The sequence below is a fragment of the Geotrypetes seraphini genome, chromosome 13, assembly GCF_902459505.1.
Source record: "Geotrypetes seraphini chromosome 13, aGeoSer1.1, whole genome shotgun sequence".
Classification (NCBI taxonomy): domain Eukaryota; kingdom Metazoa; phylum Chordata; class Amphibia; order Gymnophiona; family Dermophiidae; genus Geotrypetes; species Geotrypetes seraphini.
In genome coordinates this window covers 80,432,004-80,451,444 of record NC_047096.1, presented here as the reverse complement: position 1 = coordinate 80,451,444, position 19,441 = coordinate 80,432,004, and the positions used below count along the sequence as shown (strand labels likewise).

Sequence of the window (19,441 nt, the reverse complement as noted above, 5' to 3'; positions counted from 1 at the left end):
GCATTCAGATACACTGTGACTAGATAGGTAGATAGATAGATAGATGATACAGTCAGAAAATAAATGTTAATATTCCATCAAAGACATTTAATGATTGCTTAATATTACTTTTACAGTTTTTTGGGGGGATCAGATTTTAAACTTTTAAGGGCCAAAGTATGGTGGTATGATTATAGTTAAAACTAGAGACAGCAGATGTAAGGGATATGAGGGGCCTCTGAAAAGTTAGCCTAATCAAAAATGTTGGGGTAATCTCCAACCAGGGCTATACATAGTCCAGTGATTTTACACTATTTTCATTCCTTTGGAAAAATATACAGAACACAAAAAGTGGAAAAATCGCTGGACTAAGTGTATAGCCCTGGAAGGAGACTGGCCCAAGTTTGTTGGTTGGGCTGAGAACTTTTCAGCAGCCCCTGGTAATAATTAAACTACAAATATGCTATTAAGAAAAAGGTCATAAAATTTTTCTGAAGAATGTTTTTTCCCTCAGAGTCTACTCAGCAAAATTGAGCTTTGTTTAACACAAGTGTGAGCCTTGTTTTAACAAATGTGTTATTAATTTCTAAAATCAAAATACCTTTTCATTAATACTTTAATACTTGCAAAAATAACAGTTCACTGATATATTTCTTTAACAACAATTCGCTTGCTTGGAAAAGGAGATGTGAGATATACAAAAGCACTTTGGTTGGAATATATTTCATTTCTAATTTCCTTTTACATTTTTATAGGCTTACGTGCTTAACAAGACCTGCGTGTTCATTTTTGCTGAGGAGACTGAGGGAGAAAAAATTATGAATTTGCACCTGCTGTTTCTCCTTTTAACCTTAATCATACCCCTACATCCTAGTCACTAAAATCATCATCTGTGTACATTTCCTTATGTCAGAAGTTGCTTAAATATAAAAATCACTTTTTAAAGGAATTCATGTCAAAACTGCACAGCTATGGGCGATCACAGTCATTCTTTTCATTGCCCATAATTATTATAATTATATGTCACTTTCAATATGGCGCAGAATTCCGAACGACTTGCAGATAAGTATTTCAAATTCCTGAACTGTCCAGAAAACAGCAGAGCTGAAGCAGGCACAGTTCGTTAGAAATACTGGCTAGAGTAGGGTGTGTATGTGTGTGTGCTACACTGCTAAATAGCTTTATCTGGGATTAGAACTACGGACTGTTATTTCAGTTGAAAGAGCTGCACTGCACCCCTATTAGGAATATATCGGAATCCTCAACACGTCAATATACTGCAAAGATGTACAGTTTTATTTCACAAGCTGCGATTGCATTGTAATTTTAAGAACTCAAAACTAGAACTGTAGGTTTAACAGACAATCAGAGGGTAATTTTATATCCAAATAATTGTATGTTTTCTAAAACAAGTCTCTCTTCCAGGATTCAGCCTTTCAATATCCTTTAATTCTAAAAAAAAACCCCAAAATAGTTATAAGTAGAAAACTAAAATGGATCTTAGTCGACCTGAATTGTTTGGCTGTATCATAAATACTTTTATTGGATATGGTGAGTTCCTTCCAAAAGGTCAAATCAGAAAATGCATAAAATTTTCAAAATTCCTTTAAACCTCCATGAAATTTAAAATGTAATTTTGAAACAAAATTGTGGGTGTCTGTGTGTGTGTAGGTTTTTTGTTTTTTTTTTTTAAACATGGATGCTTTTCTTTCTCTTGGATGCTACAAACTTTACTTCCAGTAGGTGGCGTAGTCCGCCAACAAGGAGACAGTTCTTTTTCCCTTTTTTTTCGGAAGCCTAGCTTTGACTTGGGCCTAACGATCTCAGATCGTCATTATTTGTAACCATAGAGCATGAATTACCTCTTGAGGTCATCAGTGAGAATTTACGACTGGTCAACAAAAGCACGTGATTCTCAAACGCACCCCCACCCCCCATATTTGGCCGCATACATAGCAAAAACGAAGTACAGTGGATTGCTATAATTCATTAATACATCATAAATCGTGAAGCACAGGGTTATAACGACCACGATCCACAAATCAAGCCCTCCAAAATAACCCAAATGAGCTCTTACTTTGTAAACTCGTTCTCTGGGCGCTATCCAAATGGCCCCGACTATCAGTTGCTAAATTATGGGACTAGCAGCTCTTTGAACGGGTCTTACAGGGATTCAAGCAACATGCATTCCAGCTCTTATGGCTACAACTACAATGGGATGGACCTTAGCGTCAACCGCTCAGCCTCTTCTAACCACTTTGGGGCAGTTGCGGAAAACTCCCGCCGCTTCCCCTCACCGACTCAGGAGAACAGGTTTAGACAAGCTTCTAGCTGCTCCTTATCATCCCCCGAGTCTTTACCCTGCTCCAACAGCGAAAGCCACGGAGGCAAACCCGCCTCGTCCCCGTCTGATCAAGCGACTTCTGGCAGTCCCAACACAAATTTCACAGAAATAGATGAAGCCAGCGCGTCTTCGGAGACCGAAGAGAGCACCCAGAGAGCTAGCGGCATTCCCAGGGCAGAAACCGAGGCAAGCGCTCCGTCCACGGCAGGAGCAGACGGGCAGTCGCCCCAGATCTTCCCCTGGATGAGGAAGCTTCATATTAGCCATGGTAAATCTACTTTTATTTTCGTTCTCTTTTAACTGAATAGCGCGAAATGACAACAAATCATTACAGCACGCTTCATATGCAGTCTGTGGTGTGCAGTTGTGTGTGCGTATGCGTGTGCGTGATTGTGTAATATATTACACACACACACATTTACAGTTTTTAGACATAAATTGGCCTCCATACATAATTTGCTTTTATTCTCTAATTTGCATATTATAATTAACGTTTAAACGAGGAATAGGAATATATGTGTAAAGCAGAAAGATGGAAGACAGAGACTAACATAAAAAGAAATATATTAAAAGTCGACATTTTCTTTAATTTTCCATTAAATTCTTATATTGTATATCCATTATAAAATCAAATAAAAGATTGAGCCTGGTAAACTAAAATTTAAGAGAAACCCAAAAATAAACACGAGACTGAGGTTTTTATGTTTCTTTGGTTTTGTGTGTGTATGTGTGTTTCATTTTAAGTTCTAAGTATCTGACATGCACACACAGACACACTTAATGTGAAAATACAGGAAGTATCCATAATTGTACAGGTAAAATACTCCCTAAAATGTTGTTGGTATTCTTTAGATATGACAGGACCAGACGGTAAGAGGGCGAGGACAGCTTACACCCGCTACCAGACCCTGGAGCTGGAAAAGGAATTCCACTTCAATAGGTATCTGACTCGGAGGAGGAGGATAGAGATCGCTCATGCCCTCTGCCTGTCCGAAAGGCAGATCAAAATCTGGTTCCAGAACAGGAGAATGAAATGGAAGAAAGATAACAAACTGAAAAGTATGAGTTTAGCCACGGCAGGCAGCGCCTTCCAGCCATAAATTATAGAAGGGGGTTCCCGAGCACTCTACATTCAGGCACCTTGTAGGCAAGTTGTTAATGTCTGAAACAACTACTGTGGTACTAATAACACAACATTGTCCATGTTGCGTTTTTTCCCCCCGATTCTGTCATTTTTTTTTTTTTCCAATGCCCTCATTGCCAGTTGATGTTCTAAATGTTTGTGTGAGCATGTTTATCTGAGCTCTTAAGTGTAATAACTTATTTATAATTGGTAACAAATAACGTTTTTGGGGTTTACAGCTGTCAACTTTTCTGCCTACACGGGAGGAGTTTTGCAATGCTAAAAGCAAAAAGGGGGGGGGGGAAGGTTCTAGTATCTTTTGTCTTTCAAATGTCAAGTCTGTGATTTTACCTCAAACGCCAGGCCAGGCTGTCTAGCCCAAACTGATCAGTTCATGGATGTGCATACCTTTCAATAAAATTGTATAAAATTGGAATCATCGTGCGCATGTTCCAATGTTTGTAAATATTTTTATGACAATTCTAACGTGAGCAATAGACAATTGTAGTTGGCAGGGTGAATGACATGTTATGTGTACAACGGCATCTGTCATGTCTGGCTGCCTGCTAGTATTTTGCCAATAAGCTTTTTGGATTTGTTTGTAGCTTTACTTAAAGTAAAAATAAACGTTTGTCCTATCCAACATGGCTGATGATTGTGTATTATATATTCTGTCTGCATGCTAAATATTCGTTTGCTGTGCTCTGTGTACATAGAGAGAGTTTCACTATGTGTTGTCAGCAGTCACTGGTCATGACGATACCGCTTCACACCTCTTTTTTTTTTTTTTTTAACAGCTGCAAACTTCTGTCTATTAATAAAAGTACACACTGTAGAACAAGTGGGCAAAGGGAAGCTGCAATTACCGCAATTTCCAAATAAAACCTTTTGGTAATATTGTACAGCAGAATAATTAAAAAGTCTACCACATAAATAAAAGTCTTACAGAGTTGGTAAAGTTACTCAAAATCTTCTGGTGCTTATATCTCTGTAAAACAAATAGCTCTTATATAGATTTTATCAACATAGAAATAAAACTTGCATCTGTCAGCCAGTTTTTGCCCTCTATTTTGTGGGTTTTTTAAAAAAAAGCTTTCCCCATGTTATCATTCTAAGTTCAGATTTAACATAATTGATTATAATTCTGCAATAGTGATACCGAATGCTTAATGTCCACTATAGATAGTTTAAAGATGCAATGAATGTTATTTTGCTATCCAGAGAGCCTCCATAGTCATCTCCCATTAGCAAAATGACTGACACTAACATCTTACAATATAGCTTAGGTTATGATTGTATCAAGCAAAGTTGGATCTTACAAACTTACCAACTTAATCCCCCACTGGTTAGGTACTTCTTTGGGGGAAAAAAAAGGAATGTGAGCTGACTGGCCAGATCCAAGCTCAACTCTTCGCTTCGCCTTGTGTTTTTTACCAGTGGTAAACTATACCAAAAGTGGGTATGACATTTAGATGTCAAATGAATAGGGTTTTATCTAGAAGTTAGATCGTAAAAATCGCCCAGACCTCAGACAGATACCCCTCACTGGCTCTCAAAAGTCACGTGAGGTCTATAAAGTTAGTTTTATGGTTTTGGGGAGTTGACAATGTACAATATATTTCACATTCTCTAGAATGTTAAGTGACACTTTAACTGCTTGGTTTGGCTTGAAAAGGATAGAAATGGGTTAGCACTTTTCCAGATGAGATAAACTCTAGCGATTGCTGGTGTCCCTGCTTTATTGGTCCAGTGTTCAGTCCAGGGGAACAGTAGTCCATGCTCCTGAAAGTAAGTCCAGTATCTGCTTAAATTACTTTTAAGATTAATGACAAGAAACTGCGTTTGGGAAGAGAGCCGTTCTATTAATATCTCGACACTTGAAAGATTTTATATTTTCACATCCTCTGTATTTTGTGTTTTGTTTGGCTTAATCAATGCTTTGTGGCCCACAAGTAGGAACGTGCACATTTTGTAAAAGTCCTGCTAGTTCAGGAAGTAAAGATGAATAGAAATTTCCTTGCAAACTTCAGTCTATCCATAAAAGCTTACTTGGGGGATGCATGCTTTAGACATTGGTATTACTAAAGGAGGAACTTATAGTCTTGCTAAGGTAGCGACCTTCCTTTTAAATGAAGCTTATCTTGTGCCTTTTATATTTTCTCTTATAGCACCGTATGCTATAGGCAATATCTTTCTGTTCCCCCAGATAACCTTTCCCCCCCCCCCTAAAAAAATTATCACCTTCATTAATAATTAGATTTACTATTATTTAGGTTGAAACTAAATCTGCAAGCTTTCCTTTCTGTGAATCCTGTGTCTTTAAATATGGAATCTGATGTTGTATTATCTTATAAGTTTAGTTTGGTTACTTAGTAGGGAATCAGCATTCACCATCCGGTTTATTCACCATTTAATAACAGGAAGGCTAGTTTATATACTGTATGGAGACACACTACCTATCCCAAATGGGCAAGTTTAGGAAATCACTGCCTTTTACCATAGCACAGGTGCTAGATTTAGTTCTTTTTACATTTAAACTTCTAACCTATTTAGGATGTCTTCCAATCTATTTAGAATATTAAAATAAAGTTAGCATTGAATGTTTCTTAGGCAAAGGCCTTACATTCTTTATGTTAAGGATTGCACATATTATCACTATACCTGTACTCATTCATATTACAGGCAAAAAAGCTTTGTATCAGTCTGTATGAGTTGACAGTTTACTGTTTGTTAATACACATTTTCTTCTTCTGAAACTTGACAACACACTTTCACTTGTGTTTATGAGTATAAATGGCAAAATGCTCTTCAGTGATTTCATTATATTATTGTTAGTGACTTTGGAACATTTTATCTGTTCAGAAAAGCTATGGAAGCAATGTTTCAGGTCTGATGTACTAAGATTTATTCCCATTCTTGCAAATGAGTAAATAGGGAAAAAGTTAGTAAGTCAGGCCCTTGAAAAACACAACCAGTTTTGTTTTGAAAGCTTAGAATACATCTGTAGATAGAATGGAAGAGAGATATGACTGTTTAAATGACTTTATAATATCTAATAACTTATTATTTACTCATTTTCTGGGGATGTCTTCACTCTCTATATCATAATTGTTTTGCCATTTAATTACAAAAACACTGCCCCTTTTTAATTAGGTCAACTATTGCTTTTCTAACTTGACAGAAGAATAAACTACACGTTTCTGGGTATATGAAATATTTGTATTACTTCATCTTTAGGAAATATAGTAAGTGGGATGGTGATATACTACCTCTATTTATGCTCTCTTATTTATCTGCTCTGTACTGCCAAGCCTCACTTGTTGAAAAAGTTTAAAATAACTTTTTAGTAATTAGCACCACACTACTCTCTCTTTCTCTGCAATGGTTAGCACTAGCAGTGAGGTCTTCATGAGTAAAAATAAACTTTAAAACATAAGGAAGTTTAGGGTTGGATTTATTGTAATTATAGGACCAGTTTTGCTTCAGTGGAAAACAATGCCTAAGTTTTGTGCTAGTAATTTTCCCATTGACAATAAGGGCTTTTCGTTAATAATGCTAATACAAGTTTTGCACAACATACCCTTAATAAAATATCCCTTTAAAGCCCACATATCCTCAGACTTAATTTGTTACCTGCTGAAGAGTATAATTACCATCCCAGGTAAAAATATTGTGTACAATTGTGTCAGGTCTACATTATTTCAAACTTATTTATTTTACTTTATCTCAATTCCAACAATAAATACATCAAATAATGCAAAAGCTTCTGGACAGTTATTTAAACTATATTCAGAAAATCTTCTTCTATCTACTAATCTTTATTTGTGTGAGGAATACATCATCAATACTAATCAGTATGGACACAGCATTTTGCATATAGTATTTATCCGATATTTCATCTTCTTACGATATCAACAAATTCCTTATTTACTTGTACCTTTGACATTAAAACTTTTAAACCAGAAATTATCCATTTAGTCTTATGAAGAGAGGGCATAGGGCCTTGGTTCTTGGAAGGTCTTGTATTGTCCTTTCCTAAGAACTTCTGGAGCTCCCTTTGCCAAAATCACAGGTAACTTTCATATCCCTTTTCACACATATACACCACAATCACCAGCACTGCTTTTCATGCAACTGGTTTGTATCTACACCAAGAGCAATGATTTTAGACTGTCATTACTTCTACATTTGTCTTATAGTCAATAGATTAAATAATATTACATCTTAATCATCCCACACAAGTGCAAACATGGTATGTTTCCAACCTGCCTTTAATTTCAAATCAGAGGGAACTGATCTTCTGTTTCCTGTGTGGTTTTACATTGTTGGCTGCCACTTAAGGAAGAAAGAGTTCAGGGCTTTAGAATCTTCCTGTCATCTAATGTTTTATTACTATTTTTCTCCTTGCTGATGGGCTGAGGAAGCAAACGACAGTAAACAGGAAAACAAGGATCTGACCGTGGAGAGAGGCGAAGACTTTCATTTCATTTTTCATGGGTTTCCTCTCTAACAGTGCACTTCAGACAGTGGAACAATTAGTTGTCCAGCAGCTGTAGGGGACAAAAATGATAAAAATAGATTTTATTGATATGTTTATTTCTAAATGCATTAGCTGATTCTTTTTAAGGTTTGCTGTGCCTCTACTACAGATTAGTGGCATAATTTCAAGTAGGTTCAAAAATGTTCTCTTTTTCATACAAGATAGCATGTCTTACATTGACTATGGATTATTTCTTTTCTCCAGAATAGGCTTTATTAACTCTCTCAATAACTTCTACTTAGCACTTCCATTTAAAAAGCATGAAATATTAGAAAATTCATTCAGTATATATTTTTTATTGATTACTTTAGTACTTTTAAAAATATACAATATATGTTGGCAAATAGTTCATTTTTCCTTCTGCTGAATGATAAGTTATTCCCATAGAACAATCCTCTATTTTGCCGTTGATAGTTTATCAAGTTCCTAGGCTTAAGTCGCGAGGGTGGATCTCGATGGGAGTGGGGGAGGACAATATTCAGCACTTATATTAATATACAGAAGTATACTTTGTTTTAAAGTGATTTTAACTCTGTGTGATGATGGTCCCCTTTCTAACAGACACCTATATTTGCTACTTTATAATGGATAAAATGGCTTAGGAGCATTATTTTGAGGCCCTCATCTCTATAGCATTCGAATAGGTCTACTGTTTAATAGAATGAGATAATTATTAGTTATATATAAACTGATCTAAACTTTTCCATTATTCAGCATCACTGTCTACTTCTATTTTACAATATATATGCAGATTTCATATATTTCTTTCCTTATGTTTCATTCACTCATTTCCTTGGACATAAAAGGCTAAAATAATAAAGTTAGAATAATTAAATTCCATTTAGATAATTTTAACCTTGATGCAGCTTTCGTGTGGCTCTAGATGTGCTTGATTTTTTTTCTCAACAAAAAAGTGATTAAAATCTGTTAAAGGATTTAATTAAGAGAATCAAATGAAAAGGAAGGAGCACAAATGAGTTGGAAAAAAAGCAGTGCTATTCTAAACGATTAAATCGCCATTTTAACAGTATAATGGGGTTTGCATACTGAAAGGAGAAATCAGTGTTCATATCTCATCAATAATTCATAGGGAAGTGGGATCACTGGGAGGTCAGCAGACTCGTCCAGAACAGCTTCTATCCAGCAGGCTGAAAGCTTCTATCAAAGTACAATAGTCATATCTCACACTGCACCGTGGGCTACAGGTCACATTTTGCCAGCAGCATCAACTGCTTTTTGAAAACTAACTAATCATATTTATTGACTGTTAACAAGGAAGTTTGAAAGAGCCAAACTCTAGAGAACTCAGCATTACTTCTTCCCTAGTCATGTTGGAAAATATAATTTTGACTAGTGAAACATGCCAACTTGCATTCTATTTAATCTTCTTTTTAATTTAGGTTTGAAAATATGCAATTGTTTCAGCAGCAGTGCAGGTGTGAGAAAAGAGAGGGATAAAGGGTTGTGGGCTCAATATTTCTATTCATTTAACCTACTTTAGTGAACTATGCTAAAAACCATATTTGTTTTTCATTATTCTTAGCTTACCCTCCCCCATGCATACAGATTTCCTACTACACTGGATAGTGAAAGAAATTTCCCTGTCAGATGAAATACAAGATTTTGATTCTCTCCCGAAAATCGAGTCAGGAATATGCCAAATTAATTTGATGAGCCAAATGTATAGTTTTCTCCTACAGAAACTATAACGCTCTTAAGATTGAATCCGTTATTTACAAAGCACTTGACACAGCTCTGCAGATCTAAACATGCTTTTCTAGTTTCTTAGTTGACATCTTACTTCTAAGGTCTTTTCAATTAATAGAAAGATGTGAAGCAAGATTATGTTTTGAAAATAGAAAAAGCTTAACCTAGTATCAATTTAGCAAAATTAGAAAATTCATCAAATAAAATATCAAGTAAATATGTATTTTTTGAATTTATTTTATGCATTCTTTGAATGTTTGTTTGATTTTCTGAATGATCAGAAAGTATAACTTATTAACAACATATGTATATTTTCTTTGTATGACATATCTGGCTGTAATTCTGATACAAGTTGACATTCCCTGATAGTTTCATTGACTGTTTATCTATATGTTTATAAAACTCAATAAAAAAGATTGAACTAAAAAAAAAAAAAAAAAAATACAGCGCAACTGTGGGTTTTAAAACATATCAGAGACTAACTAATAGGGTTTTAGTCTACCTTAACTAGGGATAGCAGCAAAATAAAACAGAAATACCTCCGCTTTTTTCAACTATTTATTTAACACTGAGGTCCAGCTTCTCTGCCTTCATTTACATATTATAATACTGTAAAAACAGAGGGTAAATTAACTCTGCTAAGGATTGTCTTTATATTTAGTAGACTTGAAGGTGCTAATTTTTTTTTAAGCACATCTTCATGTATTGCTTTCCACAAACACCACCAGCGTAAAGTCTTTAGTGCTGGTGTTAAATACAATCAGGCCCCAATTTTTTTTTATTTTTTTTTTAATGATCATAACTATTTGGACGAGATTTTCACTGCTCTTTGTAGCTTGTAACTTCTCGAAACCGCCAGCAGAGCTCGCTTTAGACCAAGTTCACAGTCAGCTGCTACAGCCAAAGAAGCTTAACCTCCTCCATCCTTGATTCTGGCTCTTATCTCTACAGCAAGACCTCAGCTCTCCACAGATAATACAAGTCCACTCTTCACCCAGCCCTCCAGCGCAAAATTACCAATAGCTTACTAGACAACAACTCACCTATTTGACATCCCATTAGGCAAATGAAACTGAAATAATTCAAAATTAGATGATTCCGGCTTTGGATTAAGTGAGTTTCCTGTTCTTCTAAAACTGTAAGAAAAATACCATAAATTACCGAACTAGTAGTATTAAATATAGGTTGTTTTTTAAAAATTTTATTTAAATCTTCACTTGCTAAGAAAACAATGCTGAAATAGTGTAAAAAAAGGGGGGGAAATCTGTACAGCTTTACTTTCTGAAGTCGTTGAAGCTGAATATGGTCTTTCGAGGTCTTGTTAGTACAGCATTATAGCTCAAGGGGTCAAAAAGTTGAGGGTCAAAAGTTTACGTTGTGCGTGACTCAGTGCTCTGTGTTTCATAGACCTCAGTCTTAAAAGAAAAAAAAAGTACCTCAATTGCTTATGGGCAGAGATGAGGAAAAATGATAGGAGGTAAGAGAAGCGTATGAACGACTTCCTACATAGCAAGCAGTTGAGAGAGGGAGAGACGGGAAAGGAGAGACAAGACAGACACAGAGAGAATATGGGGGCGTTAGATGTGATCTGGGTAGAAAATAAGGTGGATTAATGAGGCAAGATCTGTAAAGAGGAAGAGCAGAAAGATTTCTAACTAGTTTTTCAAAAAGATAACCTTGGAAACACCAAACAGAATTTAATTGAAAGAACGCCAACAAACTACATTTATTAAATCCAATTAGAAGAGAGTCCCTGCAGAGTATAAGAAGCTGCATAACCGCTTTCTCTGCAAAGACAAACATGATTGCAGTGTTTTAACTCCTTGCAGTTATTGCAATACTCTGACCACCCCACCTAGATTTTTAAGCATTCAACTTTTTTTTATAAGAAGACTTTGAAAGAAACTTAAAATTCGAGTGTTTAACGAGGCTAAGATATTTGCTAATAATGTTTCCTTTTCATAGGTCTATATAAAGGGCATTTAACAATTAAGGCATTTCCCTTATTTTTTTTTTAAGATCCAGTATCTTTCATTGATTTTTCAAAATCACAAAGAATGTAGCTTCACCCTGCATAAACATCTAATCTTCTACTAAATTTCCAATCTAAAAATGTAATTTCTATTATTAATCACTGAATCAAAACAACACTGTTAGTAAGTTTCTGAATCTCAGGTTACAAAAGAAGATTTTTAGAGCATTTTTAATATGTTGTGCAATGTGCTGTTGTTTATTTGAACAGGATGGTTAATACTCCTGGTTTGTCCAGTGTCCAAATGGTTTGGTGTGCCCAATGATGTGGGCTGGCCTGGTGTTAAACACATCCCCCAAATTGTACAGGTTCTCAATCTAGGCCAAAAGGCTAAGTAACTCAGAGTTAGACCTTAGCTTCTTTGATCTTAACCAAAAGGATTACTTACTTCTGTAAGTATCCTGTGTTTAAATTTTCTATAGTGTCAAAGCAATAATATATATACATATTTCTCCAGGCAAAAGTACACCCAAATACTACTAAAATCAGTGGTAGTAAAATACACGCAGCTTTGTTTAATCTTTATCATAAGTACTGCAGGAGAGGGAATGTAAAAATGTTTGCTTCATCTTATAAATTGATAGTTTATAATAAAGACCAGTGAAAAGGTGTTGTGTTGTAGTTATTTTGTTAACTGTTATTCCTGTGCATTCCAGTTTATTGATATTCTCAGAATAACCCTTTCACCCTACTAACATATTTATAAAACAGTTTTAGTGAAAATGTCTAAAATGGTAGCTGCTGAAACATAAAATTTAACTATGTATTGTGTGTGTGTGTGTGTGTTAGTCCTGGTAGATTTCCTGGGCATTACAACTTCTAAACATATTATTTGTGCCTTCTCACATTTAATAAAGTTGTATGAATTTGGAATCCAGATTTCAAGATTATGGCTACATATTCTTATTCAATATGAGATTGTTGTTGTTGGTTTTTGGTTTGGTTTTTTTTAAATACAGGCACTGGAGAGAAGTGACATACTTCCGAAAGTCTAGAATAATCATTTTGAACAACATGCTTTTATCTGTTTAGTCACTGTTCTAGTTCCATTGCTTTCAGGTTTCTGTGCACAAATATAAATCTCCTTTTATGCCACGTCATAATTAAGTGCTACTGAAATCTCATTATTTTAAAAGTTCAATCATACATCTAATAACATAAAATAAACTCCCTAACTCAGTCCTGAATTTCCCTTTCAGACTAAAGTCTATCTTTTATTTCAACTCTTAGTTGTTTCATTTTTAAATCCTTAAATATATAGCATGGGGAGATGTTGAAGCTCTTTGGGTAAAATGTTAAAAAAAAAAAGAATAGAAAAAAGTAATATAACATTTTTTATAAAGCACATCAGTAAGCGATGTACAAACTTTGCAAACACCTTGTAATACTTTTTAGATTGCTTTCCCCACATAATATGTATTTACCCTGTCTTGTAAGATATTGCAATGTGACCTATTTTATTTTATGAGGTGTTTAGTTTTCTAAATTACTATTAAAACTGATTATTTTTGCAGAGAAGAGACACAAGTGGATAGAAAATTAGATTTAGTTGTGGGTACACAAGGCATTAAGATAAAAAGAGCTAGAACGTATAAATTGCAAAAAACATAATGAAACAGTGTGATAGGAATTTTGTAGCTCATGCATCCTCTCAAACAGATAAATATTTGTGTTGTAAATTGAATGGAAAAGTTTCAGCAAGATGGGGATGGTCTGAATAAAATTCCAGCCTGTGCCATTTTTCTCTAAAGTAATGACCTGGGCAAAATTCAATATGACTGAGTGAGCTATGCAAGCGTATTCTGGAAGCCAAGAGTGGGAGAGCCCGGAGAGAGGTGAAACGCAGGTCAGCGCGTCTAAGAAATATTAAAATGTTGGAGGGACGCGTGACACGCCTAGCTGTTTAACAAAGACTGCCAAACTATGAGATTAATACAAAAACTTAGGGACTCAGCTACAAAAATGCTCATAAGGGCCTATTGCTGGCTACAAGGAACAGCTGTTTTTCCTTTAAGACTTTTGTAGAGATGCACCAAAAATCTCTAAAAGAGAAGATCTTAAAAGTGGCTGAAGAGGACGGATAATATGCTGATATCCGGTGAGGGAGTGCCTTCCCTGTCCTTTCTGTTCTCCTGCTCTTGCGTTTGTTTTTGCTTTATTAGTTTACTTTCCGGGTAGCCAGAGACTCGTTGCAGGGTGCACTTGCGGGTCTGGAAGAAAGATTTTTGGTGGAAAAGGTAGGTTTAGTAATTGTACTGCACCTAGAACTGTTAGAAACGTGCTGGTGTGTTTACAAGCCTAACCTGTAGAACTTGTTTAATACGGATATGAAGAAAGAGATGAGGACGATCTTTATTGAAAAGGTTTTAAGAGACTACAATACAAAGTTGTTTAAAAGTCTATACTGATTAAACTATTTCACTTTGGTAAATTTAATCTGACAGGTGCTCACATCCTGCTTGATTTCACCTGTATATCTTGAATTTTTTTTTTGTTTTTTTTTGAAAAAATAGTTTTTTACTTCAAGGTTTTAAAGTTTTCTTTGTAGAAGGTTTTGATTCTGATTGTTTTTGGGTTGTTTTTTTTAAAAATGATACTCTAGAATGATACAAAAGGGAGTCCCTCCCCCTTCCCCACAACTAGTAACACCCGCGGGTGGGGGCAGTTACGTTAGGGGAGAAGTGCTCTGGTGGTCCCATCTTTTGATATGGAATATGAAAAACTCTGCTAAATATATTTATCTTTTTAGACTTCCAAAAATGCACATTTTTATTACTATAATAAAATGGTTAAAAAAAACACAAATTGAAGGAGCGCTGACTTTATTACAAATTAGTGATCATGAGTTAGAACATTTGGATTAAACACTAGGGGTGCTGCTGACGCTCCTATCGATTCATTACAATTGGTCTTTATAACCCAGAATGTATATTAAATAATACGTCTGTTCAACCGTGATCAATATAATCACTCTTTTATAGTATTTTGTATAAAAGTGTTTCACTGGAAAAAAAAATGACCCCCAAATGACTATAGGCAGCTAAAATAAATAAATTAAGCATCCCAAAGAAAGGAAGACCCTTCTATGGTTTTTCAGGATGTTTTGTTAAAGAGTTTACATTCACTTCTAAAGGTATTGTGGCCATTTGTAAATTTGAATTTAGCAACAAGTATACAAGAAGCTGAACCCTTCAACTTAGAAACCTAATCATCACAAGGCAATAAAACGGTTCTAAAGTGAGGGAATTCCCCCCCCCCCTCTCATTTCGGAAGACATCAGTTTCCTTAGCTTCTGTTTTATGGGGTGATAAAACAGAATTGGAAGAGGGTTGGAGGGATAGGTAGATCTTTGAGCTTTACAGTTTGCATTAAAACAGAAACTAACTAGAATAGATTTTACACCTATTTTCTTTATGTGCGTTGAGTTATAAGAAATGACTCCTTGAAATATGCATTAAATATTAGGGAGGCACTTGTCACTAGATTTTGAAAGGCTGTTAGAAGTAAAGAATATGAAATTGAAGTTATTCTTAAGATTAAACCGCTTCTCCAATCTTTTTTTTTTCAATAGTTGTTAAAAAAGCTTAATTTATTTATTTCAGCTGCCTATAGTCATTTGGGGGTTTCCCCCCCCCCCCCAGTAAAACACTTTTATACAAAACACTATAAAGAGTGATTATACTGAGCTAGGTAGATTTTCTTTGAAATCAGTTTACCACTGAATGTTATATATAACATTTCTTACATGGAGTGAAGTTATTTCACATTTTTTAAAGATTATTCTAGTGGTCTTTTATTTTCTGAAAGCAGGTATGCTTGAAATAACAAAAGTACGAATTTATATATGATTCTCACCGGAATGTGTTCTTCCGAGAGTTATTTATCCATATCAATTTGCCCTGAATTTAAAACTTTATAATTTTGCATTTGAAAATACTCCTTCCTTTTTGGAAATGGGACTCTTGATTTTTTTTTTCCAGTTGTGTGAAAAACAGATTGTCATTAATAATACATTTGTCCTTCTTTAAAGAGTTATATCACCCAACATGGTTAAATAATTTCTTAAGATCTGTCTTCCTGAACAAGTGGTTTAAAAATGTAACTATGTAAATACTCATATTTTACAGAAAATACCACCCTGTTTCTCAATTTAAAAAAAATTGTGCTAGCATGTGCTACTTTTTATGAGCTATTTTGTCTTTTCAGTAAGGATATGTATTGCCTTGTCTTTAATGCCAAAGTATCAAAATTTAATTTTTGCTTTTTATCTATAGCATATAAATTATATAAAAAATATATTAGTACCTTAAAATGTTTTCCAAGATTGAAAGAAAAACTAAATATCAATGTTTGAGTTCAATCAAAAGGAGAAACTCTGTCTTCTATATGTACCCTGTAGATCCGAATTTGTGTTAAGAAGTTTAATGTCACAAATTCGTACCTAGGGGAATATGTAGTTGACACAAACACTACAGTGACTCATCCAGAAGAGGAAAAAAGCCTCACAAGATTATTGTCACAATTTCAAGTCGCAAAAAATTTCTCTCTGTCTGGAACTTAAACTATACATTCGGCCATATTTAATTTCCTATTCCTTTATTTGTGTTAAAATCACTGCACTGGAATGGTGTCAAAATTCCTCATCTAATTTAAGTTTGGGAAAATTAAGTTTATTTTTCATGTAAAGAAAGATGTATGTGTGTGTCCTTGGAGGGAAACAGAAGTTACACAGCAACATAAGCCTTAACAAAAGTATTCTTTCTTTTAAAAATAATTTGCAAACATCAGCTATACTTACCTCATTTTTTGTTTTAATTTAGTTTTTTGTGCGGGGTTTTTTTTTTAGGGGGAGGGGGTTTTTGGTGTGCTGTTGGAGAGCTACTTCCGGGTTGACTAATGTTACATTTTTTTAAAATGAAAAATAAAAAAATCCTGCTTCAGAGCTAGAGCGAGGCATATTCCCTACAAGGGGATTCTTATCCCACTTTCTGATATAAAATAGGTTATCTAAGTCAGGAGCTAAATGTGATTTACTATGCTAGGTACCCCGAATTAGTTGATGAATTTTTTATCGATCTGAAACGAGCTCTATTTGTCTCTGCCCTGTATTCAGTGTCCAGTCCATTCTCTAACGATCAGCACCAGCAATAGCAATGAAATTTAAACAACGGCTACAGGGATCATAATGTATCATCTGATGTTGCATTTATTCTTATAAGACAGCAGCTAGATTACTGGGGGGGGTGGGGGGGGGATCATTTTTCCTTACATACAAGATGCACATACAAGACTTGTGCTAAAAAAAAAGGTTTAGTAGTTCGTTCACAACGGAATTGCTGACATTAAAAAAGAAAGACTATGCTATAAACAAAACAGAAAATTGATCCCCAGCAGACCGAAATATGTAAATATTGTGATAAAAGCACTATCTGCAGATCTTGCCGGACTCTGGTCGTTGTGAGCATATTTCCTTATCCGGGAATCGGAGGGCATCTTGTCATTGGCTCCGCGTGTCACATGGATACCTAACTTTGTTCACTTGACAGTAAGTAGGAGGGTTTTACGAAACAGGAAAACGAGTAAGGGATAGGAATAAATTTTAGTATATTTTGTGTGCAATTCAAAGAAATTAATGGCCATGAGTTCGTTTTTGATCAACTCCAACTATGTGGACCCAAAGTTTCCACCCTGCGAAGAATATTCTCAGAATGATTACCTTCCTAATCACTCTCCGGAGTATTACAGCAGTCAGAGGAGAGAAGACAGCTTCCAGCATGGAGCGATGTACCCGCGGTCAGCTTGCACAGAGAAACCCTACTCTTCCTGTAAGAGCTCCGGACAACAGCCAGTAGTGTTCTCCCCTAGGAGTCATGTCCATCCTCCGACCGGACTTCATAGCCAGCTCTCAGAGCAAAACTCCCACTGTGAGTCGGTCACCCCCAGTCCACCACCCTCTTGTAACCAAAACTCTCTCAACCAAAGTCCTCCCAGTTCTTCTTGCAAAGAGCCAGTGGTTTATCCCTGGATGAAAAAAGTCCATGTAACTACGGGTAAGTGAACTAAAAGTGTTTTCCTTTATACTTTCCAGCACCTGATAGTATTGAAGAAAGCTATTGCACCCGTTGTAAAATAGCCATTGTTTGAGATTTACGATCGCCTGTTTGTGGGGCAGTATAATTACATCCTCCATAAATTTTTATTGCACTACTTGGCCAAGTGCCTTTGAAGTCTGCTTTACCATCCTCCTCGAATTTCTTGCAAGCTACTTTTACTGCTGGGGCTTTTCCTACATTGGGGAGGGAGGGGTTTGTTTTTCTGTTTCCTATGTAACTGGCAGATTGGGTAAAGTTTAGTATGTTAGTTTAGTGTCACATTTGAGAAAGTTTGGACATTACTTATTAAAAAAAAAGATTAAGCAATCATAAAAGCCATAGAGGAACTCAGATAGCAAAGTCTTAGAAGCAGTTATCTGCTCACTGTTTTAAATAAAGAAGTGAAAGGGCAGTTTAGACAATTAGGAGATAGGTTAATGAATAAATGTGTTAATATTTTTCTGGTGGCCTGATACTGAATATTATATTATTTTAACTGTTTGGTTCATTTTCAACCAAATAGATATGCGGAAATATTGTTTTACATACTTGTTCAGAAACTTTTCAATAGCAAATGTTTATGTTTGTCTGTTTTTTCCCTAGTAAACCCCAATTACACAGGAGGAGAACCAAAGCGCTCCCGTACTGCATACACCAGACAACAAGTTCTAGAACTAGAGAAAGAGTTTCACTATAACCGATACCTGACCCGGAGGCGCAGAGTGGAAATAGCCCACTCACTCTGTGTGTCTGAGCGGCAGATAAAAATCTGGTTCCAGAACAGGAGAATGAAATGGAAAAAAGAGCACAAGCTTCCAAATACCAAAATCAGGTCTAATTCCTCCAACTCCTCTGGAAGTCTCCAAGTGCATGGAGGATCCCAAGGCCGTACCAACAGCCTCTAACACCCCCCTTCCCCAAGGAAAAGGAAACATCATATTGCTTCAGTTTTCAGGAAAATGGTCAATATATGAAAAGGGATTGTTATATTTATAAGCAGGGGAAAACTACAAAAAGCGCAGATTTGGGTTGTTGTTTTTTTTCGTGGCTTCCATTAAAAGAAGGTTGTAGATAGTAGTTTTCAGATTTGGCAAAGATGGATCCTTGTTTCATCTTTAATCACGCCAAACTCTGCCCCATTTGTCATGTTTACTCTGCGGTACAAAGGATGAACCTTATGCCTGCCATTTACCTTCACAACCAACATTCACTTTAATAAATGAGGCTCCCTTTCTGCTAGACGAACTGGATTTTTTTTCCACACAAAACTAAAGCATTTTCTGAGACAGTTCAAATTCACTAGTTTTTTGCAACAATATCTTTTTTTTTTTTTTTTTTTAAGAAAAAGACTACTCCACTTGTAAATGTGTTCAGTATTATTAGTTATATTGACTGAATAGATGCTCAATATTGTAATAGTCAGGGTCTTACAGAGATGGAAAGATGATATGACACCACAGATAGGGATAAAGGTAGACCAGCAAAATGTTGAATTTAAAAGAACCTTCACCATTTTTTGGCCACCAAATTAGTTTATCTGGCCTGTATTTCTGGAAAGTATATTTAGTTTAGTAAAAAAAAAAAAAAAAAAAGACTACTAAATTAATGTTGACTGACTTTTGAT

At 35.4% G+C, this 19,441-nt stretch overlaps 3 protein-coding genes and 1 long non-coding RNA gene across 7 annotated transcripts in view; 3 read left to right on the top strand and 1 right to left on the bottom strand.

The window, feature by feature from the left end:
- LOC117347315 overlaps positions 1 to 17,578 on the bottom strand; it is a 26,885-nt gene extending 9,307 nt beyond the window's left edge. The window contains exons 1-3 of the long non-coding RNA XR_004536768.1: positions 17,442 to 17,578; positions 10,737 to 10,829; positions 7,905 to 7,996 (exon numbers count right to left, since the gene is read on the bottom strand). This is a non-coding gene — a long non-coding RNA (uncharacterized LOC117347315). The remainder of the gene's footprint in view (positions 1 to 7,904; positions 7,997 to 10,736; positions 10,830 to 17,441) is intronic.
- HOXB3 (homeobox B3) overlaps positions 1 to 19,441 on the top strand; it is a 52,348-nt gene that overhangs the window by 8,489 nt on the left and 24,418 nt on the right. The window contains exon 1 of one of the 4 annotated variants that reach the window (XM_033918061.1): positions 5,112 to 5,234. The exons of 1 other annotated variant lie outside the window; for it this stretch is intronic. The gene's annotated coding sequence lies outside the window, so the exon portion shown is untranslated. 2 more of the 4 variants (XM_033918062.1, XM_033918059.1) reach the window with 2 other exon arrangements.
- HOXB5 (homeobox B5) lies at positions 1,965 to 4,089 on the top strand. Its single transcript, XM_033918078.1, has 2 exons — positions 1,965 to 2,591; positions 3,176 to 4,089. The coding sequence occupies exons 1-2, from the start codon at positions 2,045 to 2,047 to the stop codon at positions 3,421 to 3,423; spliced, it is 795 nt and encodes a 264-aa protein (XP_033773969.1). The 5' UTR covers positions 1,965 to 2,044; the 3' UTR covers positions 3,424 to 4,089.
- HOXB4 (homeobox B4) lies at positions 17,189 to 19,441 on the top strand. The gene is made up of 2 exons (XM_033918079.1): positions 17,189 to 17,775; positions 18,421 to 19,441. The coding sequence occupies exons 1-2, from the start codon at positions 17,358 to 17,360 to the stop codon at positions 18,720 to 18,722; spliced, it is 720 nt and encodes a 239-aa protein (XP_033773970.1). The 5' UTR covers positions 17,189 to 17,357; the 3' UTR covers positions 18,723 to 19,441.

What these genes read in the sequence shown, in the direction of transcription:
- HOXB4 (XM_033918079.1), top strand. Translation starts at nt 17,358, where the DNA reads ATGGCCATGAGTTCGTTTTTGATCAACTCCAACTATGTGGACCCAAAG. An exon ending in AAAAGTCCATGTAACTACGG is followed by an intron (nt 17,776 to 18,420) that starts GTAAGTGAACTA and finishes TTTTTTCCCTAG; the next exon opens with TAAACCCCAATTACACAGGA.
- HOXB5 (XM_033918078.1), top strand. Translation starts at nt 2,045, where the DNA reads ATGAGCTCTTACTTTGTAAACTCGTTCTCTGGGCGCTATCCAAATGGC. An exon ending in GAAGCTTCATATTAGCCATG is followed by an intron (nt 2,592 to 3,175) that starts GTAAATCTACTT and finishes GGTATTCTTTAG; the next exon opens with ATATGACAGGACCAGACGGT.